This window comes from Chiloscyllium punctatum, chromosome 18 (assembly GCF_047496795.1).
Source record: "Chiloscyllium punctatum isolate Juve2018m chromosome 18, sChiPun1.3, whole genome shotgun sequence".
Classification (NCBI taxonomy): Eukaryota; Metazoa; Chordata; class Chondrichthyes; order Orectolobiformes; family Hemiscylliidae; genus Chiloscyllium; species Chiloscyllium punctatum.
This window is the reverse complement of record NC_092756.1, coordinates 99,439,498-99,464,907: the sequence shown is the minus strand read 5'-3', so window position 1 is coordinate 99,464,907 and position 25,410 is coordinate 99,439,498. Positions and strand designations below refer to the sequence as shown.

The 25,410-nt window shown below is 47.6% G+C and overlaps 1 protein-coding gene across 1 annotated transcript; it reads right to left on the bottom strand.

Annotated features, from left to right (window-relative positions):
* Window positions 1-329: 329 nt before the first annotated feature.
* On the bottom strand, window positions 330-20,197 carry LOC140489410 (rho GDP-dissociation inhibitor 1-like). The gene is made up of 6 exons (XM_072588938.1): window positions 20,092-20,197; window positions 15,178-15,360; window positions 14,306-14,389; window positions 8,415-8,491; window positions 6,405-6,468; window positions 330-1,326 (listed from the first exon to the last, which is right to left on the bottom strand). The coding sequence occupies exons 2-6, from the start codon at window positions 15,353-15,355 to the stop codon at window positions 1,127-1,129; spliced, it is 603 nt and encodes a 200-aa protein (XP_072445039.1). The 5' UTR covers window positions 15,356-15,360; window positions 20,092-20,197; the 3' UTR covers window positions 330-1,126.
* Window positions 20,198-25,410: the final 5,213 nt, after the last annotated feature.

Sequence of the window (25,410 nt, the reverse complement as noted above, 5' to 3'; positions counted from 1 at the left end):
CCAACTCGCCCATGCTGACCAGATATCCTAACCCAATCTAGTCCCACCTGTCAGCATCTGGCCCATATCCCTCCAAACCCTTCCTGTTCATATACCCATCCAGATGTCTTTTAAATTTATTTGAAATCACAAGCCTTTGGAGCACTGATTTCAAATAAACCTGTTGGACTCTAAACTGGTGTCCTGTGACTTTGGAACTTGTCCACCCCAGTCCAACACTGGCACCTCCACATCATGTATACAGAATAATCTCAGGGTCTCCGGGTCTGCGTGTGACTGAAACCCCTCGACCCAGTTCCCATTTCAGTGAAATCTCTTTCTGGGTCATCTTGAAGGCCTTGACGTATTTATTCAAAAGGTGCAGAGGTATTTTTTGCATCTTTGACAATGCTTGAAAAAGAGGGGATTGTCAAATTTACTGAAAAACACATCAGAAAACAGAAGTTAAATGTGTCTTATTAACAGAATGGCAGCTGTGTGACCTGATAAAGAATACTTGTAATTTACAATGAAACCAGCAAATCAGCAACAGACTGTGTCTTAAATAGAGTTCATACAGCATTACGTTGTCACAGAAATTGTAGTCTTATTACAAGGTGTCAGCTCAATCACATCACCTAATCCTTGATCACACAACCTGGGTTTGGAGTGTTTCAGAGACCCTTTTACACAACACTGGGGGAAGGGGAGAGAGAGGACAGAGAACAGGAACAAATGAGAGTAGATAGGGAAGTGAAGCAGAAAGCCAAAAATAGAAAAGGGGAAGAGATTGAAAGTGGAGGGAAAGAGAGAAAGAGAGAGAAAAGACAGAGAGCCAACACACAGAGTGCGGGAACAGGGAGAGAGAGAAAGGATGAAGGCAAAACAAGAGAAGAGACAGAGAGGAAAGATGGAGGGTGGAGGAGAAAGAATGGACTGTGGGAGATGGAGGAATGAGAGGGAGAGGAAGTAAAGAACGATATTCCTCTCATTATTCCCTCACGTGGTGGGTTGTGGTTTACTGGAATGGTGTAGGGTTCTGGATGATTTGATTGAAGAGCTGAACTGGGTGTGTCTGGCATAGCAGGGAGGGTGCTGAGGGGGATGGCAGGGTGTTCTCGCAGGAAACTTCTCTCTCCCATATTGACTATTCTTTCCACTCCTTCTTCAGGCACAGGATCCACTCCCAGCTCAGGTGATCAGTCTTGTCATCATCTGTGAAGCTAGATTTCACAGAGTACTGGCCACGGGCTGTCAGACCCTTCGGGGCTTCATCCAAGGGGGATACAAACTCATATTCTTCAGTACGTGGGCCATAACTACCCACCATGAAGGTCGTCTTCTCCACTATGGGGAGGAAGAGAAGATTAAAGAGAGAGTGAACTTTGACAGCAGCTATCATCACAGCCCAGACTGCGGGCTTTCTAAACCACTGCTTAATGTAGGAATCACAACCGACAACATTCACACAACAAGATCCCAAAAACAGCAAGAAGATAATGCCATTGCAGCACTACCTCAACACTGACCCTCCAACAGTGCGGCACACCCTCAGCACTGACCCTCCGACAGTAAGTCACTCCCTCAGCACTGACCCTCAAACAGTGCAGCACTCCCTCAGCACTGACCCTCAAACAGTGCAGCACTCCCTCAGCACTATCCCACCAACAGTGCCCACTCTGTTGGCACTGACCTTCCGATGGTGCCCACTCCCTCAGCACTGACCCTCCAACACAAAGTCACTCCCTCAGCACTGACCCTCCGACAGAGTGGCACTCCCTCAGCACTGACCCTCTGACAGTGCGGCACTCCCTCAGCACTGACCCTCCGACAGTGCGGCACTCCCTCAGCACTGACCCTCCGACAGTGCGGCACTCCCTCAGCACTGACCCTCCAACAGTGCGGCATTCCCTGAGCACTGACCCTCCGACAGGGCGGCACCTCCGCAGCTCAGACCCTCCAACAGGGTGGCACTCCCTCAGTACTGACCCTCTGACAGTGCGGCACTCCCTCAGCGCTGACCCTCCAACAGTACGGCGTTCCCTCAGCACTCACCCTCCAACAGGGCGGCACTTCTGCAGCTCGGACCCTCCAACACTGCGGGGCTCCCTCAGCACTGACCCTGCAACACTAAGTCACTCCCTCACCACTGACCCTCTGACAGTGTGGCACTCCCTCAGCACTGACCCTCCAACAATGCAGCACTCCCTCAGCACTGACCCTCTGACACTGCGGCAGTCCCTCATCACTGATCCTCTAACAGTAAGTCACTCCCTCAGCACTGACCCTCTCACAGTGCAGCACTCCGTAAGCACTGACCCTCTGACAGGGCGGCACTTCCGCAGCTCGGACCCTCCGACAGGGTGGCACTCCCTCAGCACTGACCCTCCAACAGTAAGTCACTCCCTCAGCACTGACCCTCCGACAGTGCGGCATTCCCTCAGCACTGACCCTCCGACAGTGCGGCATTCCCTCAGCACTGACCCTCCGACAATGCGGCACTCCTTCAGCACTAACCCTCCAACACTGCGGCACTCCCTTAGCACTGACCCTCCGACAGGGCGGCACTTCCACAGCTCCGAACTCCAACAGTAAGTCATTACCACAGCACTAACCCTCCGACAGTGCTGCACTCCCTCAGCACTGACCCTCCGACAGTGCAGCACTCCCTCAGCACTGACCCTCTGACAGTGCAGCACTCCCTCAGCACTGAACCTCCAACTGTAAGTCACTCCCTCAGCACTGACCCTCCAACAGTAAGTCACTCCCTCAGCACTGGCCCTCCGACAGTGCAGCACTCCCTCAGAACTGACCCTCCGACAGTGCGGCACTCGCTCAGCACTGACCCTCCAACAGTAAGTCACTCCCTTAGCGCTGACCCTCTGACAGTGCGGCACTCCTTCCGAACTGACCATCCAACACTGCAGCACTCACTCAGCATTGACCCTCCAAAACTAAGTCACTCCCTCAGCACTGACCCTCCAACAGTGCTGTGCTCCCTCAGCCCAGACCCTCCGACAGAGCAGCACTCCCTCAGCCCTGACCCTCCAACTGTATGTCACTCCCTCAGCGCTGACCCTCCGACAGTGCGGCACTCCCTCAGCGCTGACCCTCCGACAGTGCGGCACTCACTCAGCACTGACCCTCCAACAGTAAGTCACTCCCTCAGCGCTGACCCTCTGACACAGCGGCACTCCGTCAGTACTGACCCTCTGACAGTACGACACTCCCTCGGCACTGACCCTCCAACACTGCAGCACTCCCTTAGCACTGAACCTCCGACAGGGCAGCATTCCGTCAGCACTGACCCTCTGACAGTAAGTCACTCCCTCAGCACTGACACTCTGACAGTGCTGCACTCCCGCAGCACTGACCCTCCGATAGTGCGGCATTTCCTCAGCACTGACCCTCTGACAGGGCAGCACTCCCTCAGCACTGACCCACCGACACACGTTTCTCCCTCAGCACTGACCCTCCAACACTCCCCAGCACTGACCCTCCAACACGGCAGCACTCCCTCAGCACTGACTTTCCAACAGTAAGTCACTCCCTCTGCACTGGCGCTACGACAGTGCCGCACTCCCTCAGTACTGACCCTCCGACAGTGCCGCACTCCCTCAGTACTGACCCTCCGACAGTGCCGCACTCCCTCAGTACTGACCCTCCGACAGTGCCGCACTCCCTCAGTACTGACCCTCCGACAGTGCGGCACTCCCTCAGCACTGACCCTCCGACAGAGCGGCACTCCCTCAGCACTGACCCTCCGACAGTGTGGCACTCCCTCAGCACTGACCCTCCGACAGTGCGGTACTCCCTCAGCACTGACCCTCCGACAGTACGCACTCCCTCAGCACTGACCCTCCAACAGTGCAGCACTCCCTCAGCACTGACCCTCCAACAGTAAGTCACTCCCTCAGCACTGACCCTCTGACAGTGCGGCACTCTCTTAGCACTGACCCTCCAACAGTGCAGCACTCCCTCAGCACTGACCCTCCAACAGTAAGTCACTCCCTCAGCACTGACCCTCTGACAGTGCGGCACTCCCTCAGTACTGACCCTTCGACAGTGCGGTACTCCCTCAGCACTGACCCTCCGACAGTGCGGCACTCTCTTAGCACTGACCCTCCAACAGGGCGGCACTCCCTCAGCACTGACCCTCCGACAGTACGCACTCCCTCAGCACTGACCCTCCAACAGTGCAGCACTCCCTCAGCACTGACCCTCCAACAGTAAGTCACTCCCTCAGTACTGACCCTCCGACAGTGCCGCACTCCCTCAGTACTGACCCTCCGACAGTGCCGCACTCCCTCAGTACTGACCCTCCGACAGTGCCGCACTCCCTCAGTACTGACCCTCCGACAGTGCGGCACTCCCTCAGCACTGACCCTCCGACAGAGCGGCACTCCCTCAGCACTGACCCTCCGACAGTGTGGCACTCCCTCAGCACTGACCCTCCGACAGTGCGGTACTCCCTCAGCACTGACCCTCCGACAGTACGCACTCCCTCAGCACTGACCCTCCAACAGTGCAGCACTCCCTCAGCACTGACCCTCCAACAGTAAGTCACTCCCTCAGCACTGACCCTCTGACAGTGCGGCACTCCCTCAGTACTGACCCTTCGACAGTGCGGTACTCCCTCAGCACTGACCCTCCGACAGTGCGGCACTCTCTTAGCACTGACCCTCCAACAGGGCGGCACTCCCTCAGCACTGACCCTCCGACAGTACGCACTCCCTCAGCACTGACCCTCCAACAGTGCAGCACTCCCTCAGCACTGACCCTCCAACAGTAAGTCACTCCCTCAGCACTGACCCTCTGACAGTGCGGCACTCCCTCAGTACTGACCCTTCGACAGTGCGGTACTCCCTCAGCACTGACCCTCCGACAGTACGCACTCCCTCAGCACTGACCCTCCAACAGTGCAGCACTCCCTCAGCACTGACCCTCCAACAGTAAGTCACTCCCTCAGCACTGACCCTCTGACAGTGCGGCACTCTCTTAGCACTGACCCTCCAACAGGGCGGCACTCCCTCAGCACTGACCCTCTGACAATACGGCACTCCCTCAGCACTGACCCTCCGACAGTGCAGCGTTCCCTCAGCACTGACCCTCCAATAGTAAGTCATTCCCTCAGCATTGACCCTCCAACAGTGCGGCACTCCCTCAGCACTGACCCTCCGACAGTGCGGCACTCCCTCAGCACTGACCCTCCGACAGTGCGGCACTCCCTCAGCACTGACCCTCCGACAGTGCGGCACTCCCTCAGCACTGACCCTCCGACAGTGCGGCACTCCCTCAGCACTGACCCTCCGACAGTGCGGCACTCCCTCAGCACTGACCCTCCGACAGTGCGGCGCTCCCTCAATACTGATCCCCCGACAGTGCAGCACTCCCTCAGCACTGGCCCTCCAACAGTAAGTCGCTCCCTCAGCCCTGACCCTCTGATGTTTTGTTAGCACTCCTTTGGAAAGTTTACAATCCTCAGAGTATTCCAGCCAGTTCTTTCGCTGACAGCTTTGGGTGCAGCAGATCCTGCTCGGAGGTTGAGGTTGTGTTTTCGGCTGTATCCACCTTGTTTGACAGCAGCTACTGTATCTCCTTCCTTCCCCAGATTCCCTGAGCTGACCGTCTCAGGAAAATTTCCTATTTCCTGTCAGGTAGGAGCTGAGGCACGCCCTCCTCTGATTGGAATCGAAAGTGCATTAGTGAGGTGACCTTCACATGCCACCCATCCGTGGTTCTCTTTTGTCACGTTTCCCTTTACAATGTGCCCAGCTCAAAGTGACATTTCAACACTGACCAGCTAGTACTAAAGTCATGCGGGCACACAGGGCTACAGCCATTCGGCACATCTTGTTCATGTTGGTCCAACAAACCCTGCTGCCTGTTCTAATCCCTTTCTCAGCTCTTGCCCCCCAGCCATGTCTCCCTTGGCATCACATCAAATGACATATTCAGTCTTCTGAGGATTTCTGCCTGTCCCCTGCCCACAGGTAAGGGGGCACTTACTGAAAAACAGATTGTGATTCATCAGCTTGATTTGATGGAGGGGTTTACCATGTTATCCCGGAGGGCGGTTAGAGGTCACCTACATTGTTGTGGGTCTGGAGTAATGATGGGGCAGATTTCCTTCCCCATTGTGTATCAGAACGGTTTTTTATAACAATCTGTGACCTACATCAATCCCAGCTTCATATTTTTAAACCAAATACAATCTCTCACTCTGACACCGTGGGATTTGAGTTTATCCTGTAGATTATTGGTGAACGTGTACCTCATTCAGGAATATAATCCCTCCAACACTCTCCCTCCCTCCATTGGCTGGCTCCCAGTGACCAAACCCAAAAACAACCCTTTACAAACGTCACTCAGAAACCAATTCCAGTGACAAAGGAAAGATTCCCTTCCAGTCTCAGCCGCCTCACCTTTTATCAACTTCCTGAAGGTGGTTGCTATGTATTTCAATCCAGACACAATTTCTTTATTTACCTAGAGAGAGAAATAGGTTTTAGTTCCCGGCTGGTAAAATACGAACAAAATAAAATGAGACTCAGACCTGGGGAATCTGTTGAGCTCACTAACCAAACACTGCCTGTTTCTATCAACTTTTCATTTCTTAAAATACAATTTCTGTTGGGTTGGAGAGAAACTGCTTTTAGTAATAGGACTTCATACTAGAGAGGTTTTCTGACACTCATTTTCCCATCAAATATACCCAGAACAGTTACAGCTCCAAGTTAGGTACAGAGTAAACCTCCTCAATTCTTTTAAACTGAAAGCAAATCCCCCTTGACACTGTCCACATCAAATGGTCCCATGACAGGGACAACATGGGGTTAGGTACAGAGTAAAGGTCCTCTACAGTATCTCCATCAAACATTCCCAAGGTATCTGAAATCAAATCATAGAAACATAGAAGAGGCCATTCAGCCCTTTTAGCCTACTCTACCATTCAATAGGATTGTGGGTAATCATCCAACTCAATCTCCTGTTCCTCTCCCCAAGCTATTTGATCCCTGTAGCCCCAAGAACTATACAAAATTAATCCTAATCATCGCTGCCAGTCACTGATTTGATGAGAGTTGAATTGGTTACAAGCAATAACAACATTTCTCTCTCTCTCTCTCACTCTCTCTCTCTCTCTCTCTCTCTCTCTCTCTCTCTCTCTCTGCTGTCTGCTCCATTTCATTTTCACTTACAAACTGGAACATTATCTCATTGGGACTGATGGTGACAAACATGGTTTGCAGTTTTGGAACAGGTTATTGACATTGGAATACAGGTTTGGCATTTTATGGTCAGGTTTCACAGAGTTCGGGCTGCTCTAAATGAGGTGGTTACAATGATTAAAGGATTTAATATGCTGGCTGGAGAAGAGCCTTTTCCCCATGGGGAGAGTGTGGTGTCCAGATCCCAGCAGGTCAACCTGAAGATTGGAACCAGATCATCCCGGTGCAAACACTTGTTCACATAACAGGGAGTGGAAATCTAAAATTCCCTTCCCAAAGACAAGCTGGAGATTTGTTGGAAATGGAGATCAGAGGATATGGGGCAGGAGTTCTTGCATTTTTTGATGGATGATGAAACAGCAGCCCCCTCCTGGGTCAAAGTAAACAGAGATACAGGGACAGAGGTCCAGACTTCCCTTGGGTCAAAGATTTAACCCTGGACCATCAGCCTGTGTGCTAATTCACACTAATGTGGATCAGTATGGAGTATAACCCCCTCCTCTGGGGAAAACAGAAGAAAGATTCACTCAGAGGGTAACATCAACCAAACCGCAGAGATATGAGGCTTCCAAAATGGGCTAGAATTGGAGGAAATATATTGAGTCATACAGCACAGAAACACACCCTTCAGTCCAATTCATCCATGCCTACCAGATATCCTAAATTAATCTAGTCCCATTTGCCAGCATTTGGCCCATATCCCTCTCAACCCTTCCTATTCATATACCAATCCAGGTGCCTCTTAAATGTTGTAATTGTACCAGCCTCCACCACTTCCTCTGGCAGCTCATTCCATACACGCTCAACCCTTTGTGTGAAAAGTTGCCCCTTAAGTCCCTTTTAAATCTTTCCCCTCTCACCCTAAACCTATGCCCTCTAGTTCTGGACACACCCACCCTAGGAAAAGACTTTGTCTATTCACCCTATCCATGCCCCTCATGATTTTATAAACCTCTATATGGTTACCCTTTAGCCTCCAATGCTCCAGGAAAAACAGCCCCAGCCTATTCAACCTCTCTCTTTAGCTCAAACCCTCCAACCCTGGCAACATCCTTGCAAATTGCTCCTGAACCCTTTCAAGTGTCACAACATCCTTCCTATAGCATGGTGACCAGAATTGTATGCAATATTTATTTTTGTCTCAATGACCGGATCAAACCAACATTGTGTCAAATAGGAAAAGAAATTGCTGGAGGTGAGACTGACTTTGAAATGGATTTTCACTTTGTAGGAGACGCCTTCCTTTAACACAAACTTTGTGTTCTTCAAGGCCTGGAGGTCACCTGTTAGGGCAGAAGATACAAAACCTTAAACACACGCACCAACAGATTCAAGAACAGCTTCTTTCCTATAGTTATTAGTCTGTTAAATGGACTCTCTAACTTCAATTAATGTTCATTTTGTTAATGTTGATCTTGCTTCACACACCTCCTGTACAGTGTAACCTGTATGCCTCATTCTGTCCAAGTACCCTTGATCTATCTTTGTTTGCTATGACCTGCCAGTACTGCTCGCAAACAAAGCTTTTCACTGTACTTAGGTACATGTGACTACAATAAATCAATTCAGAACAAATCAAATCAAAGATAAAAAATGAAATAAATGTGGATGCTGTAAATCAGAAATAAAAACATAAATTGCTGGAAAAGCTCAGCAGGTCTCGCAGCATCTGTGGAGAGAGAAACAGAGTTAATGTTTTGGATGGAGTGTTCTGAGAGAAGGTCATTGGCCACGAAATGTCAACTCTGATTACACTCCACAAAGACTGCCAGACTTGCTGAGCTTTTAAAGCAATTTCTGATTTTGTAACAAATGAAAGTAATCTGCAGTGCCAGGAAGAATAGAAAGCCACCAGAATGAGGGACCTGCATTTCTCTAACACATTTCAGAACCACAGGATTACAAAGTGCTTTATCTGAACAATTTTCAGGTCGAGTAAAGAAGGAAACATAGCACAGCAAGCTTCCACAAACAGCAATGCGATAACAGCCAGGAAACCCATTTCAGTCAAATTCATTGTGGAATAAATGTTGAATGTGACACTACAGGTGATCACCCCTGCTGAGCTTCAAGATAGTGGCCATAGGAACCTCTGCATCCATCCTGAAAAACAGAGAAACCTTGGCTTGACTTTTCAACCTTATATTGGAATTTCTGACTGTGCAGCACTCCCTCTGCACTGACCCTCAGACAGTGTGGCACTCCCTCAGCACTGACCTGACAGTGCCCACTCCCTCTGCTCTGACCCTCCGACAGTGCAGCACTCCCTCAGCACTGACCCTCCGACAGTGCAGCACTCCCTCAGCACTGACCCTCCGACAGTGCAGCATCCCTCAGCACTGACCCTCTGACAGTGCAGCACTCCCTCAGCGCTGACCCTCCGACAGTGCAGCACTCCCTCTGCTCTGACCCTCTGACAGTGCAGCACTCCCTCATCACTGACCTGACAGTGCCCACTCCCTCAGCACTGACCCTCTGACAGTGCAGCACTCCCTCTGCACCGACCCTCTGACAGTGCAGCACTCCATCTGCACTGACCCTCCGACAATGCAGCACTCCCTCAGCACAGACCCTCTGACAGTGCGGCACTCACTCAACACTCAATGACCTGGTTTCCACTGCCCTCTGTGATAATGAGGTCCCCCGATATTTGATCTGCTGAGCCTTCACTTTTGAGTTAAAACCAGGAAGAATGAGGATGGTGCCCTGAACATGAAATGGTGAAGAGCTGCTGAGGCTGGATTGGATTTTATTGAGTTGCATTGTGGATGGGGAGTGGTCTGTCGTGGTCCTAATCCCTGGTTCGCTGTTCAGTCACGTGTTCGAGACATGTGGTGGGCAGGAACTGCAGTGGGCAGTTCACAATTCGTGCTGGCAGGGGGCTCTGTGGTCTGGGCACTGCTGGCAGAGTGACCTTGGCAATGGGGTGGAGGTGCCTGGCAAGTGGTCAGTGCAACATCACTGTGGCCACACTAAGGATTTTCAGAGGGAGCCCACAAGCTGTTACTTTGAGCAGAGTTTGGGAGGAAGGCTGTGTGTGTGAACGAGTAATCCTGAATCCCAGACTCATTTTTAAAACATTATTTATTCAGACAAAGGATGAGGGCATCACTAGCTAGGCCAGCATTGTTCATCCCTAATTGCCCAGAGGACAGTTGAGAGTCAACCACATTGCTGTAGGTCTGGAGTCATATGTAGGCTAGACCAGGTATTGTTGGCATTAGTGAACCAGCTGGGTTTCTCCCTGAGGATCAGTAATGTTTTAAAGTCATCATTAGACTCTTATTTCCAGCTTTTTATTGAATTGGAATTCCACCATCTGCCTTGGTGGGACTTGAACACAAATCCCCAGAGTCTCTTGATTAACAGTTTAGTGATGATACCATTGCATCTTGTTCTGTTCTGGGGAAATTGCTCAAACCCCACCATGACAAAGTGAATTCGATAAAATTGTGAAATTTTTAAAAAGTTGATCTAATGGCGACCATATAACTGTTTTCACTCATTGTTAAAACCCATCTGGTTCACTAATGTCCTTTAAGGAAGGAAATCTGCCATCCTGACCCGGTCTGGCTTACATGTGACTCCAGACTCACAGCAATATTGATTCTTCACTGCCCTCTGGGTAATTAGAGATGGGTAATAGAAGTTGGCCCAGCCACATCCTGTGAAAGGATAAAAAAATTGTTTTCACAAATGCTGAGCGGTTCCATGTAGGAAGTGAATGCAAGCTGTCCCCACAGAGTGCGATCTGTGCAAGTGACTGACAGACAGACTGTCGCAAGCTGTTTCTGACAAAGTCCTTTTAAGGGAGAAACTGAGAAATGGAACACAAGCACATTTGTCAGGTGTCAGCCTGAAAGATCTAATCAGCAGCCAACCCAGCCCAGCTTCCTGAGTCAGAGCTTTCAGTCACACTGAGAAACAAGCACAAAGCAACGCCAACTTTAGATTCCCCTCCAAAACTCAAAGGGTCTTCACTTATTGAAATATCAGCCGTCCTTAAGCAGCAAGTTTAACATTAATATGCCGTGAAAAAGAATGTATCTGTCAGTTCTGATTTATCTGGGATCTTTCAGCATTTGGTGCTATGGTTTGTTTTGTGAATTGCAACAAACGATGCTACCTCACAATGTCCTGAAATGTAACCACATCCTGAGGGGGGAGGTTGGCACGGGGGGGGGGTGGGGGGAGGTGGAGGTGAGCTTGTGAAAGGTTGAGGTATTTGTCTGTTTGTCGGAAGGACACAATTTATTGAGGAGATTGTCAAATAATAGTGGATGACATTTCCCTGACTGAATTAAAACCCAACCTGCAAAAATACACTGTGTTCAATTTGTGTTCCATCTATGATGCCCTGGAATTGAACAATAAAACTGAAGATGTGCATTTATGTAGCACCTTTTACAGGAAATACTGAAGCCAGTTTGTACACAGCAAGATCCCACAAACTGAAATGTGAGGCAGCTAAGAGACAGCTGTTGGCCCAGAGCCCTGATATGTTATGCCCACCCGAGAGGGCAGACTTCGCTCTTGTCTAAAAGCTACCACCTTCAGCAGTGCAGCACCCCCTCAGTACAATACCAGCATCAGTCTAGACCTTGGTGCACAGTTCCTCAGGCGGGTCTTGAACCCTCACCCTTTGAGTCACAGCCACCCAATGGCTGCTGTCACTGCTCAGAGGTCAAAGTGGTTTTGTCACTTTTGTAAAAAACCTGCTTCTCGTTTCAGGATCCCGGACGCATAATTGAATCCTTATGTTCCATTCACCCAAATACCAGTAGATGGACTGACTGGCCTCTTTCTGTGCTGGAAATGCTATTTTGCTCAATAGAATTTATTCTAGATGTTGTTTACTCGGTCTGTAGTTATGCCTTTGACAAGGTTCCACACGGTAGGCTGATTAGTAAAGTTAGATCACATGGGATTCAGGGTGAACTTGCGAATTGGATACAAAATTGGCTTGACACTAGGAGGATGCTTGTGGAAAGTTGTTTATTGAACTGAAGACCTGTGACCAGCGGTGTTCCATCGGGTTTGGTACTGAGTCCACTTTTGTTTGTCGTTTATATAAATGATTTATACAGTCATACAGTCATTTAGATGAGAATATAGGAGGTATGGTTAGTAAGTTTATGGGTGACACCAAAATTGGTGATATAGTGGACAGTTAGTAAGGTTATTTAAGATGACAAAGGGATCTTGATCAATTGATCAACGGAGGAGTGACAGATGGAGTTTAATTTGGATAAATGCAAGATATTGCATTTTGGTAAACTAACCAAGGACAGGACTTATACAATTTAAAGTAAGGCCCTGCATAATGTTGTCGAACAGAGAGACCTAAGTGTTCAGGTACATAATTCTTTGAAATTTACATCACAGATAAACAGGGTGGTTAAGAAGGCATTTAGCACACTTGTCTTCATTGCTCAAACCTTTGAATATAGGAGTTGGGACATTATATTGAGGTTGTACAGGACATTGGTGAGGCTTCTTCTGGAATACCGTGTCCTGTTATTAGAAGGATATTATTAAATTGGAGAGGGTCGAGAAGTGACTTACCAGGATGCTGTCAGCAATGAAGGGTTTCAGTTATAAGGAGTAAGTGGATCTTTTCTCACTGGAGCATAAGAGGTTGAGGGGTGACCTTATAGAGGTTTATAAAATCATTTGGGGCATAGAAAAGGTGAATAGCAAAACCGTTTTCCCTAAGATAGGGGAGTTCAAAACTAGGGAACAAATCTTTACGGTCAGAGGAGAAAGCTTTAAAAAGGACATGAGGGGTAACCCTTTTACACAAAGTGTGGTTACTGTGTGGAATGAACTACCAGAGCAAGTGGCAGATGCAGGTACAGTTACAACATTTCAAAGACATTTGGAGAAGATCACAAATAGGAAGGGATTTGGAGGGATATGGGTCAGGAGCAGGCAGGTGGGACTAGTTTAGTTTGGGATTATGTTCGGCATGGACTAACTGGACCGAAGGGTCTCTTTCCATGCTGTATGACTCTACAAATATTTTGTCAGTCAACACTGTGCAAACTCTAGAAAGTGATTCTTTGCTGGGAGAGGTATTTCTGTGATGGGTCACAGTTGGAATCAATGCCTGGGCAATGGTTTGGTTTGGCCATTACTCCTTGCCCCAGTTCATTGCACTCAGCAGGCCAACATGATCTGTTTGTGTTTGAAGTTATTGGAATTGTTATCCTTATCAATAATTCAAAATGAGTGAAGTAGGAGAATTGGTGGCAGGGTCCTGGAGTCAGTGAGAATCACCAACTGCCCAGGATTCTCCCTGAGGTTAAAGATTAACATCCACACTGTGACAGGCCACACCAGGGAGAAATATCATTGAGGTGGTAGAGAAACTGTTTCATTTTCTTTGAGTTAGCTTTGTTTCTCACTGTTTGGGGGAAAGGCCTGTTTGGGTGGAACAGGAGGAGGTCACACCCCACTCAGTGAAGCCTCTAGGAATACATCCAACCAGAGTTAGCATCTCATTAACAATCCAGTGGCATCGAGTCTGAATCTCAGATGAGACTCGGGTGAGGCAGTTTTCACATCTTCTAGTAACTGGTTCACAAGGAGAGTGCTTGTGGTTAATGAGTGACTCAAGTATTGGGATCAGAATAGATTTAAAGCAAAATTAGATGCAAATTTATGCAATGTTTATAATCCACAAAGTCCCCTCAGTTATTGGACTGTTTCATGGTCTGTCAAATTACCAAGGCTATTTTCTCATGTATAAAACACATCATACTCAGTTTTTTTACTGCTCTGGGTAGTGGGAAATGGATTGTTTTCCTTATTCATTCATGGGATAAGGGCGTCGCTGGCTAGGCAGCATTTATTGCCCATCCCTAATTGCCCAGAGGGCAGTTAAGAATCAACCCCTTGCTGTGGGTCTGGATTCTCATGTACGTCAGACCAGGTAAGGATGGCAGTTTCCTTCCTATAGGACATGAGAGAGCAGATATCTCTGTGTTCCACTGTCTGAGGGAACCTCCCCAACCCCTCACTATCCAAAATACTGGCTATCAGCAAAGGCAGCTTCCTCGATGGATTACCAACATGTACAGGCCCCAACAACTTACCAGTAAGGTCCATGGTGATTGGTTCTGGTGCTTCAGTGCAGATGAGTGTCATTCGTGTCACAGTCACATTGGGAACATTCGGATCTAGAACAGAGTTTTCAGGCATTACAGATTGTAAACTGACCACTCAGTCCCAGCATCAAACTTTCCATCTGTGTCCTTCACTGTGCTCAAATGCAATCTCATTCCATTCTCAACCCTCACCCTGTCCCCACCCTCTCACTATACCTCCAAACCCCGCATTACCCAACTCCTTCTCAACATGTCATGAACCCTACATTCCCCTGATCACTTACCCATCCACCTCCGGAAACACAGGATTCCCTCTTTGCCTCATTGCCTTCTCCCCCCTCACACCCTCGGGGTGGGGGAATGCCTCCTGCCACACCCCCATGCTCATTGCCTTCCGTATCTACCTCCTGCCTCCCAATTGCCTGCATTCCTCAGGGTTAGGAGCTTGGGTTAGGGTCAGGGTTTAGGGTTTATGTTAGGCTTAGAGTAAGGATTTAGAGTTTAGGGTTATGGGCTAAGGTTGGGAATTAGGGATAGGGTTAGGGGTTAGAGAGTCAGGGGTTAGAGTTTAAGGGTCAGGAGTTCAGGTCAGGGTTAAGGGTTAGAGTTTAAGGGTTAGAGGTCATGGTTTAGGAATAAATGTTTGGATTAGAGTTTAGGATTGCAGTTAAGAGTTAGGGTCAGGGTTAGGTTTAATGTTAGCATTTAAGGATTAGGAGTTCGAGTCAGGGTTAGGGTCAGGGTCTAGGGGTTAGGAGTTCGAGACAGGGTTAGGGTCAGGATTTAGGGTTTAGGAGCTCAGGTTAGGGTTTAGGGTTAGAGTTAAGGGGTTGGGGATCAGAGTTCTAAAGCACACTGACCTGACACCAGGGGTAAGTCTGCTCCCAGGAGAGTTTTCTTGTACTTTGCCAGACTCTCATCCTCAGCATCAAGCTGCACAATCTCGGCGAGGGATTTCTGAGCTGGCGGCTTATAGTTGAGCGATTTCTCCTCTTCCTCATCAGATGCGGCTTTCTCGTTGTGTTTCTCTTCAGTCATTTCAGCTGAGGAGGTGGATGGAGCTGGGTCATTCCAGGAGAACCTCTCACCAGATGCTCAGTTCCCTTCCTCCCCCTTCCCACATCATCGCTACTTTCCCAAGGATCCAGAATCGAGTGGGCTGTTCATTGACAAAGTTGTCCAGTGTCCCAGTCTTCACCCAGTGACTGTGTCTGTTTCTGTGTATCTGTATGTATGGGTTTGTGTGTGAGAGAGGGATGTCCGTGCGTGTGTATGTGTGTGAGAGACAGAGAGTATGAGAGTGTGTGTATGTGAGAGAGAGTGTGTTTGTGAGTGTGTGTGTCTGAGTGAGTGTGTGTGTGAAAGAGAGAGTGTGTGACAGTGTGTGTGTGATGTGTGTATGTGAGAGAGAGAGAGAGCTAATATGATCACTGACTGCTGTGTGAGGCTCGAGAGCTCCATTTAAAATATAAATGAAATACTGTGAATGCTGGTGATCTGAAATAAAGACTGAAACTGCTGGAGAAACTCAGCAGGTCTGGCAGTGATTGTGAAGAGGGAAACAGAGTGAACATTTCGCTTCCTGAATGCATCTTCTTCAAATCTTTACTTTAGATTGTATCCTGGGCCACTGTTTGTTTTCTGTTGTTGTTTTACTGAGGTGGCCTTTGTCTTGTTGTCTCCTCCCTTCGTGTTACATTCAGGTGCCTGTTTCATGGAGGGATTCAGCCTCATTTGGATAAATCTGTGTGTCCTGCCTCCACTCACTCTGACTGGATCACCATGACATTAGTTTTTGTTTAATCTCTTGGCCTAGGTCCCTCTCTAACCTTCTCTACCCCTCTACCTCCCTTTCCCCTCTTTAATAGCCTCCTTGTAACTGCATCCCTTTTAGAAATATTTGATCATCAGTCTAACATTGTCTTGTGCCTGTGTCCACAGATCTTTGAGAACAACATGTGAATAAAGTGGTTAACAGGGCATATTGGGATATTTGCTTTTGTTAGTCAAGCCATTGGAGGTTATGATGAATCTGTGTAAGATATGAGCTAGGCCACAGCTGGAGCACTGTGTGCAATTCTGGTCACCAGGAGAGGAAGGATATGGCTGTGTGAGCAGGTGTGTAGAGGAGATTCACCAGGATTCTGCCTGGGCTGGAGTGGCTCAGTGATGGAGAGAGACTAAAGGGACTGGGGCTGACTTCCTTTGAACAGAGATGGTTGAGGGGGATTTGGTTAAGATGTATAAACTTATGAGGGGTATAGATAGGGTAGTTAGGGAGAAACCTTTCCTCTCATTAACCAGGAGACAAAGATTTAAGGGAAAAGTCAGGAGCTTTAGAAGGAATTTGCAGAAAAGTAGTTCCACCCAGAGGGTGGTGGATTTCTGGAACTCACTGCCTGAAAGGATCGGGAAAGTGGGAATCCTCAAAACACTGAAGAAATATTTGGATGTACACTTGAATGTCAAGGCATATAAGACTATGGGCCGAGAGATGGAATATGGGGTTAGAATAGAATATGTTCGATAATGGGCACAGACTGGATGGGTCAACAGGGCTCTTGCTGTGTTGTTATGACTCCATGTTAAATCTTCAGGAGCATTTTGGAGTATTTTACAGTATTAAAGCAGCTATGTAAATGCAGGTGGTTGTTTCATGGACCAGAGTCATGTGATTGATGTTGGTGAACAAATATGGGAGAATAAAGCAAAGAATTGCAGAGGCTAGAAATCTGAAAACAAAGACAGAAATTACTGCAGAAACTCAACAGGTTTGGCAGCATCTGTGAAGAGAGAAACAGAGTTAAACATTTAACCCCTCTAAACATTTCGGGTCCAGTAGCATTTGGTCAGAACTGACTGTAGCTTAGAAAAGTGCAGTATTTATACTGAAGGCAGAGGGGTGGGGGAAGGGAGAGAGAGAAAACATAGGCAGACAAAGGGATGGTTTTCTTTCTCTCTCTCTCTCTCTCTTTCTCTCTCTCTGGGCTCCATCCCCACCTGCTCACTTACTCCTACATCCACCTTACCACTTTTCCCCAGCTACTGTCAGTTCTGAGGAAGGGTCACTGGGCCCAAGATACTGACTCTCTCTCTCTCTCTCCACAGATGCTGCCAGACCTGCTGAGTTTCTCCAATACTTCCCAGGAAGGACGTGTTTTCCTAGGTGTCCAAACACAGAAGTGGATCATTGGAGTTGAATAGTTGAAGCTGCTGAAGTTGTTTGAGGAAGGTTCAGTAGAAAGCTGCACCTTGTGTTGTGAAATGATTAAGAAAGGCAGTGTGTGTGCCAACATCTTCCTGTTGCAAACGCTGAGGTCTGATGAACTGGGGACACTATTTGTAAAGTGTGAAGTTTTAATGCGTGTATTGGTTATAATGCAATTCTGACCCCTTTAGTTTAAATGGTGTTGGTATTACACAATTCTCTTATAACATGAGATTGCACAAGAACAGAACTACCGCATTATAGCAGAACTGACCATTCTTTAAAAGGGCCAGTACAGGCAAGGTGGGCTGAATGGCCTCCTGCTGCGCCATAATATTCTACAGCTCGTTTTCTACACTTGATAAGCAGCCAACATCCTGGAATTTGAGATTTCTGAAGCCACCGGGTTATGTTTGGGAGGGTGTGAGCAGCACAAGGAATATTTTTAGAACACCTCAAACTAATTCACAAACTAAGCACACCCACTCTAGCCTCCCCTCACCTCTTTCCCACCCACCCCCGGTGTCGAACTGCAATTTAATATTTCTCATCACCAAGCTCTGAGCACAGCGTTTCTGTGACAGGAAGTGGGTGAAATGACAGTTGGTTTTGTATCACGCAGAATGGAGACGTTAGAGGCACAGGGATAAAGAATCATGTTAAACTTATTAAAAATATCCTGAAGCATATCCCAGGTGGGATTGGGAAATGTGTGAATACAGGTTGACAGTAAAAGCACAGAAACCCTGTCACTCAGCTTCTAAACAAACAGTTCGGGGAAAAGGCCAGTTGGAACAGATCAGATTCAATCTTTGCTCCATGCAGAATTGTGCTGGCTTCCAAAAAAATGACCTCTGACCTAGGATCAGAGAGCAGGGTCAGAGTGCAACAGCCAGGCAATGGGGAAAGCAGTAGGGTATGTTCATGGGGGTGAGATGAAGAGAAGGTGGAGCAGAAATGCCAGTATATATTTGCTGGGCCGAATGGCCTTTTGCTCCTCTAGAAATTCAACATAATTTCAACAAATGCAAATTGTGATTTTTATTTGTATGCTATATTTTTCTCTGCTCACACGTTTGCTGCACTGTACTGCGCCACGAACTGGACATCAGTGAATAATCTTCACAAATACTCAGGCCCTGAGACAGAAAGAATTGAGGCTTCATTTTACCCGAATTAGGCCATTCAGCCCATTGAGTCTGCTGTACATTCGATCATGGTTGATCTGGTTTTCAACCTCATTCTCTCCTTAACTCTTGACCATCTCACTAAATAAGACCTTTCTATCCCTGTCTTAAATACACTCAATGACTTAGTCTCCACAGCCCTCTGTGGCAATGAGTTTCACAGATTCACCACCCTCTGGCTGAAGAAATGTCTCCTCACCTCAGTTCTAAAGAGTTATCCTTTCACTCTGAGACTCTGCCCTCGAGGCCTAGTCTCCCCAACAACTGGCAACATCTCAGTTTCTTGTCCAATTCTCTTCTCTTTGCTGCAGTTCAGCTTTCCCCCGTGTTGCTGATCCTTCAGTTCCCATACGACAGTGGTCATTATTCACAGGATAGGTTCCACAGTGAGGACTGACTGGCTTACCAACTGTGGGAGTCTTCACTGGCCAACTCTGACCATGTTTCCAATGCAATGCCACACCTTGCCATTAAAAACAATCTTCTGACTGATATTTCCCATCCACCCCAAACTAAGGATGGGAAGGTTAATTGCAACGCTGCAGCACTGAATGCAGCAGTGTAATAATGAGGCTAATAACCCAAAGGAACTCAGTTCAAACCCTACCCTGGGATGGTTGGGAGAAATGGATGCCGTAATGCAAATGACAAATTGCTGCAAATTATTATTAGATTGTCATCAAATTCTGCCTGAATGAATTACAGCAGAGTCTGCAGCAATGTGTTACTCCAGTGACAGACCGATTGGGTTGATGTTTGACTGTCCAGTGAAATGACTGAGCTTGGTTCTGTGCTGGGACAAAGCTATAGCTCAGCACTATTGAAAAACAATTAAGATACAGGTCAGAAACGCCCAAGGTACCCGTGAAAACTTTACTTCCAAACAGAAAACCCCTCAGCTCCAGCTGAAATCAGAGAGCTCAGTCCAGACCAGAACAAGCTAGTGGGCTCTGCAGACAGCTAGGAGTCCCCAGTTAAAGATGGGAATAAAGACAACCCCCTACCCCAGGCACAGCACCTTGTAAAGGACTGTGAGGAGCAACAGCTCACGGCCATTCTGAAAGCCCCACCCAGGGACCTGGCATCTCAAAGAGTAAAGAGCTGTCTAACTGGGCATTTACTGTGTAACCATCGCACCCACTGCCTAGAGATGCCTAGCTCATGGACAGCATCAGATCAATAAAACTGAGAGTTTTAGTTACTTGGAGCTCAATTGAACAGGAAGCATGTAGCAATCAGACCGGAAAAATTTTGCAGTTACAGACAGTGAGAGATATTAAACTGAACACAAACTCTCGTTGTGACTCAATGAGGATTGGCTCCAGGAAACTATCTGTTATAAAATCGAATCATTAGCTTCAGGAGGGTCTGCGACTCACCGTTGCAGTTGCTCGTCGATAGATCACACCTTGGAATCAATTCGAAATCTACTCAGAATCAACTCAGCAGAACCAGAGACAGGAAGTGTGGCCACTGATGTCACGGCACTGAAGCACAATGTTTGATTGGCAGATGTTTGAAATCCTACTTCCCGCCACCTCCTGTCTGTACCCCTAGACCCCACCCACCTATCTATCCCCCACTGCCTTTACCCCCAGACCCCTACCCCCATCCCCCACTGCCTATACTCTTAGACCCCACCCACTCATACCCCACTGTCTGTACCCTCATCTATCCACCCCCTCCAACTATCTGTACTCTCAAATTGCAGCCCCACAACCACTGGGGTAAAAACAATGACTGCAGATGCTGAAAACCAAATACTGGATTAGTGGTGCTGGAAGAGCACAGCAGTTCAGGCAGCATCCAACGACCAGCGAAATCGACGTTTTGGGCAAACTTTTGCCCGAAATGTCGATTTCGTTGCTCATTGGATGCTGCCTGAACTGCTGTGCTCTTCCAGCACCACTAATCCAGCCCAACAACCACTGTCTGCACCCTGACACTGAACCCCTGTCCTTTACCCTCAGACTGTGTTCCCCATCCTCACCCCAGCGTGAACAGCCAGTTGTCGTAGTGCATATAGGCACTAATGATATAGGTTAAAAAAACGAGATGAGGTCTGACAAGCAGAATTACGGGAGTTAGGAGCCAAGTTAAAAAGTAGGACCTCAGAGGTGGTAATCTCAGGATTGTTGCCAATGCCATGTGCTTGTCAGAGTAGGCATGTTAGAATCGGCAGGATGAAAGTGTGGCTTGAGAGGTAATGCAGGAGGGAGGGCTTCAGACTTTTGGGACATTGGGACTGGTTCTGCGGGAGGTGGGACAATTACAAATTGGCGGTCTACACTTGGCCGGACTGGAACCAATGTCCTAGGGGGTGCTTTTCCCCAATCATTATTGGGGAGGGTTTAAACTAATGTGGAGGTTAGTGGACAGTAAGGAGGTAGGAACTAAAGCCTGTAAGGAACTAGATAATGAAGTCAGAGTGACTAAGGGGAAGAGGAGGCAGGAAGCAGATGATGAATGCAACTGGTCTGAGGTGCATTTGTTTTAATGCAGGAAGTGTAGTAGGTAAGGCAGATGAATTTGGATTAGTAACTGAGAGTATGATGTTATTACAATTACTGAAACTTGGTTAAGGTAAGGGCATGATTGACAACTAAATATCCCAGGATATCGATGGTTCAGGCGGGATAGAGAGAGAGGTAAAAAGGGGTGGAGGAGTTGCATTACTGGTCAGAGAGGATATCACAGCTGTGCTGAAGGAGGGCTCTATGGAGGACTCGAGCAGTGAGGCAATATAGGCAGAGCTCAGAAACAGGAAGGGTGTGGAAACAATGTTGGAGCTGTACTACAGACCTGCCAGCAGCGAGCATGAGATAGAGGTACAAATATGTAAGCAGATTATAGAAAGATGGAGGAGAAACTAGGTGGTGGTGATGGGAGATTTTAATTTTCCCAACATTGACTGGGATTCACTCAGTTTTAGAGGTGTATATGGAGCAGAATTTGTAAGGAGCATCCAGGAGGGTTTTCTAGAGCAGTATGGAAATAGTCCAACTCAGGAAAGGGCCATACTGGACCTGGTGTTGGGGAATGAGCCCGGCCAAGTGGATGAAGTTTCCGTAGGGGATTACTTTGGAAATTACTTTCTGATCCCAACTCCGTAAGTTTTAGAATACTCATGGACAAAGACAGGGGTGGTCCTAAAGGAAGGATGCTAACTTGGGAAAAGGTAAACTATAGCAAAATTCGGCAGGAGCTGGGGAATATGGATTGGGAACAGCTGTTTGAAGGTAAATCCATGTTTGATATGTGGGAGGCTTTTAAAGAAGAGGTTGATTAGAGTTTAGGAAAGATATGTTTCTGTGAAAATGTGGTGTAGAAATGGCAAGATTAGAGAACTGTGGATGACAGGTGAAATTGTGAAATTAACTAAGAGGAAAAAGGAAGTGTACATAAGGTCTAGGCGACTGAAGACAGACAAAGCTTTGGAAGAATAACGGGAATGTAAGACCAATCTGAAATGAGGAATTAAGAGGGCTAAAAGGGGGTCATGACATATCTTTAGCAAACAGAGTTAAGGAAAATCCCAAAGCCTTTTTTTCATATACAAGGAGCAAGAGGGTAACTTGAGAAAGGGTTGGCCCACTCAAGGACAAAGAAGGAAAGTTATGCATGGAGTCAGAGAAAATGGGTGAAATTCTTAATGAGTATTTCACATCAGTATTCACCGAGGAGAGGGACATGGCGGATATTGAGGTTAGGGATAGATGTTTGATTACTCTAGGTCAAGTCAGCATAAGGAGGGAGGAAGTGTTGGGTATTCTGAAAGGCATTAAGGTGGACAAGTCCCCAGGTCCGGATGGGATCTATCCCAGGTTACTGAAGGAAGCGAAAGAGGGAATAGTTGGGGCCTTAATAGATATCTTTGCAGCATCCTTGAACATGGGTGAGGTCCCGGAGGACTGGAAAATTGCTAATGTTGTCCCCTTGTGTAAGAAGGGTAGCAGGGATAGTCCAGGTGATTATAGACTGGTGAGCCTAACATCAGTGTTAGGGAAGCTGCTGGAGAAGATACTGAGGGATAGAATCTATTCTCAATTGGAAGAAAATGGACTTATCCGTGATAGGCAACATGATTTTGTGCAGGGAAGGTCATGTCTTACCAACTTAGTAGAATTCTTTGAGGAAGTGACAACGTTGATTGACAAGGGAATAGCTGCAGATGTCATATACATGGACTTCAGTAAGGCATTTGATAAGGTTCCCCATAGTAGATTGATGGAGAAAGTGAAGTTGCATGGGGTCCAAGGTGTACTAGCTAGTTGGATAGAGAACTGGCTGGGCAGCAGGAGACAGAGAGTAGTAGTGGAAGGGAGTTTCCCAAAATGGAGACCTGTGACCAGTGGTATTCCACAGGGATCCATGCTGGGACCACTTTTATTTGTGATATACATAAATGACCTGTAGGAAGGTATAGGTGGTCTGATTAGCAAGTTTGCAGACGACACAAAGATTGATGGAGTAACAGATAGGAAGGGAACTGTCAGAGAAGGTGGCAATGAAGTTCAGTTAAGTGGTCAAGAAGGCATATAGCATGCTTTCCTTCATCAGACAGGATATTGAGTACAAGAATGGGCTGGTCATGTTACGGTTGTATAAGACTTTGGTTCGGCCACATTTGGAACACTGCTTACAGTTCTGGTCTCCACATTACCAATAAGATTTGGATGCTTTGGAGAGGGTGCAGAAGAGGTTCACCAGGATGTTACCTGGTATGGAGGGTGCTAGTTATGAGGAGAGGTTGAGCAGATTAGGATTATTTTCATTAGAAAGACGCAAGTTGAGGGGAGACCTGATTGAGGTCTACAAAATCATGAGAGGTATGGACAGGGTGGATAGCTAGAAGCTTTTCCCCCAGAGTGGGGACTCAATTACGAGGGGTCACGAGTTCAAGGTGAGAGGGGAAAGGTTTAGGGGAGACATGCATGGAAAAGTTCTATATGCAGAGGGTGGTGGGGGCCTGGAACACGTGTGGGCAGGGAGCAGAGGGATACAGATCCTTAGAAAATAGGCGACAGGTTTAGATCGAGGATATGAATCAGCGAAGGATCTGTTCTTGTGCTGTAATGTTCTTTGTTCTGTGTTCTTTTTTGTCCGTAGATTCTTTATTGAGTTTAAAATGTAAACACTAGAGACAGGGGCCACACACCTTCCTGTGATATAAGCAGCAGGGTTTGCTGCAGGAAAAGACATTGATAATTATATTCTGAGAGAAAGTGATCAGCTCTTGGTAATGGTTCCCTGTTGGAACTGGGAGCAGGTTATAACTGATTCCCATGGCTCCCCACTGCTCCAGGCTGGTTTCTGGAACTACATCAGCTAAAGGTTCAGGGGCTGAGGGTCAGTGAGTTACTGTGACCTAGGGGCTGAGGGGGTCAGCAAGTTACTGCGTCGCAGGGGCTGGGGGTCAGTGAGTTACTGTGACAGGGGCTGGGGGTCAGTGAGTTACTGTGACCCAGTGACTGGGGGCCAGTGAGTTACTGTGACCCAGTGACTGGGGGCCAGTGAGTTACTGTGACCCAGGGGCTGGGAAGGGGTCAATGAGTTACTGTGACCCAGGAGTGGGGGGTCAGTGAGTTACTGTGTCCCAGGGGCTGGGGGTCAGTGAGTTACTGTGACCCAGGGGTGGGGGGTCAGTGAGTTACTGTGTCCCAGGGTTTAACCCTGTACTGTCACTATCCTGGGTGGGTTTGCCATCCCTTGAATGAGAGTTTGAAGGAGGTCTCTCCCACTCTCTCTCTCCCCCACTTGTTCCAGTGGATGTTGACTATTCCATGATAGTGATTAAAGGGCAGGACCCTGACAACACTCTCATTAACCCAACAGGAAGTGGTGAGAGTTTCTCTTATGGATGGATCATTAGTCCAATGAGGAACGACTGGAAGATAGTCCTGCTCGGGCAATCGCTCCAGACAGCACAGTGGCTCAGTGGTTAGCACTGCTGCCTCACAGCGCCAGGGTCCCAGGTTTGATTCTAGTCTCGGGCAGCTGTCTGGGTGGAGTTTGCACATTCTCTGTGTCTGTGTGAGTTTCCTCCCACAATCCAAAGATGTGCAGGTCAGGTGAATTTTCTTTGGGAAATTGCCCATAGTGTTAAGTGCATTACTTATGGGTAAATATGGGGTAGGGGAATGGATCTGGGTGGGTTTCTCTTCGGTGGGTCAGTATGGACTTGTTGGCCAAATGGCCTATTCCATACTTTAGGGAATCTAATCTAACAAGAAGTCTCTCTGGGCAGCTCACCACTGGGCCGAATGGCCATGCTTCCACTCCTATGTCTTATGGTCTAATCATTTAATTTGATATTAATTAACTCTCATTACTTGGGCAAAAAATACAGCAACAAGAAAAAGTGTCTGATTAAGGTGGAATGACAGCCCAGATAGTGGCTGCTTTTCTGACACCCCCCAGAGTCCTCAGTAACCTGTATTTGATGGTTGATGATGTTAATTCCCCAAATTTATGCTTCCACAACCTTCTGATTGGAGGCTATCAACTGAGAAATGGAGGGAGAGCGATCTTGCAATTCCTCAACATTTCTGTACCACACCAATCTCGATTCAACAATGTGTAAAAATGTCAACAAAAGACATTTATTGATAAATTGCGCCATCTTGTGGAGAAATGCATTTCACACAAATGTCGGAAGTAAAGTGTCCCGGAAGGATATTCCCAAAGCTGTTCTCTAC

Excerpts from the sequence above, each read along its gene's own strand:
- LOC140489410 (XM_072588938.1), bottom strand. The coding sequence starts at position 15,355 with ATGACTGAAGAGAAACACAACGAGAAAGCCGCATCTGATGAGGAAGAG. Across the intron at positions 14,390-15,177 it reads AGACTTACCCCTGGTGTCAG|ATCCGAATGTTCCCAATGTG; the intron begins GTCAGTGTGCTT and ends ACTCTGTTCTAG. Across the intron at positions 8,492-14,305 it reads AATCACCATGGACCTTACTG|GTGACCTCCAGGCCTTGAAG; the intron begins GTAAGTTGTTGG and ends CTGCCCTAACAG.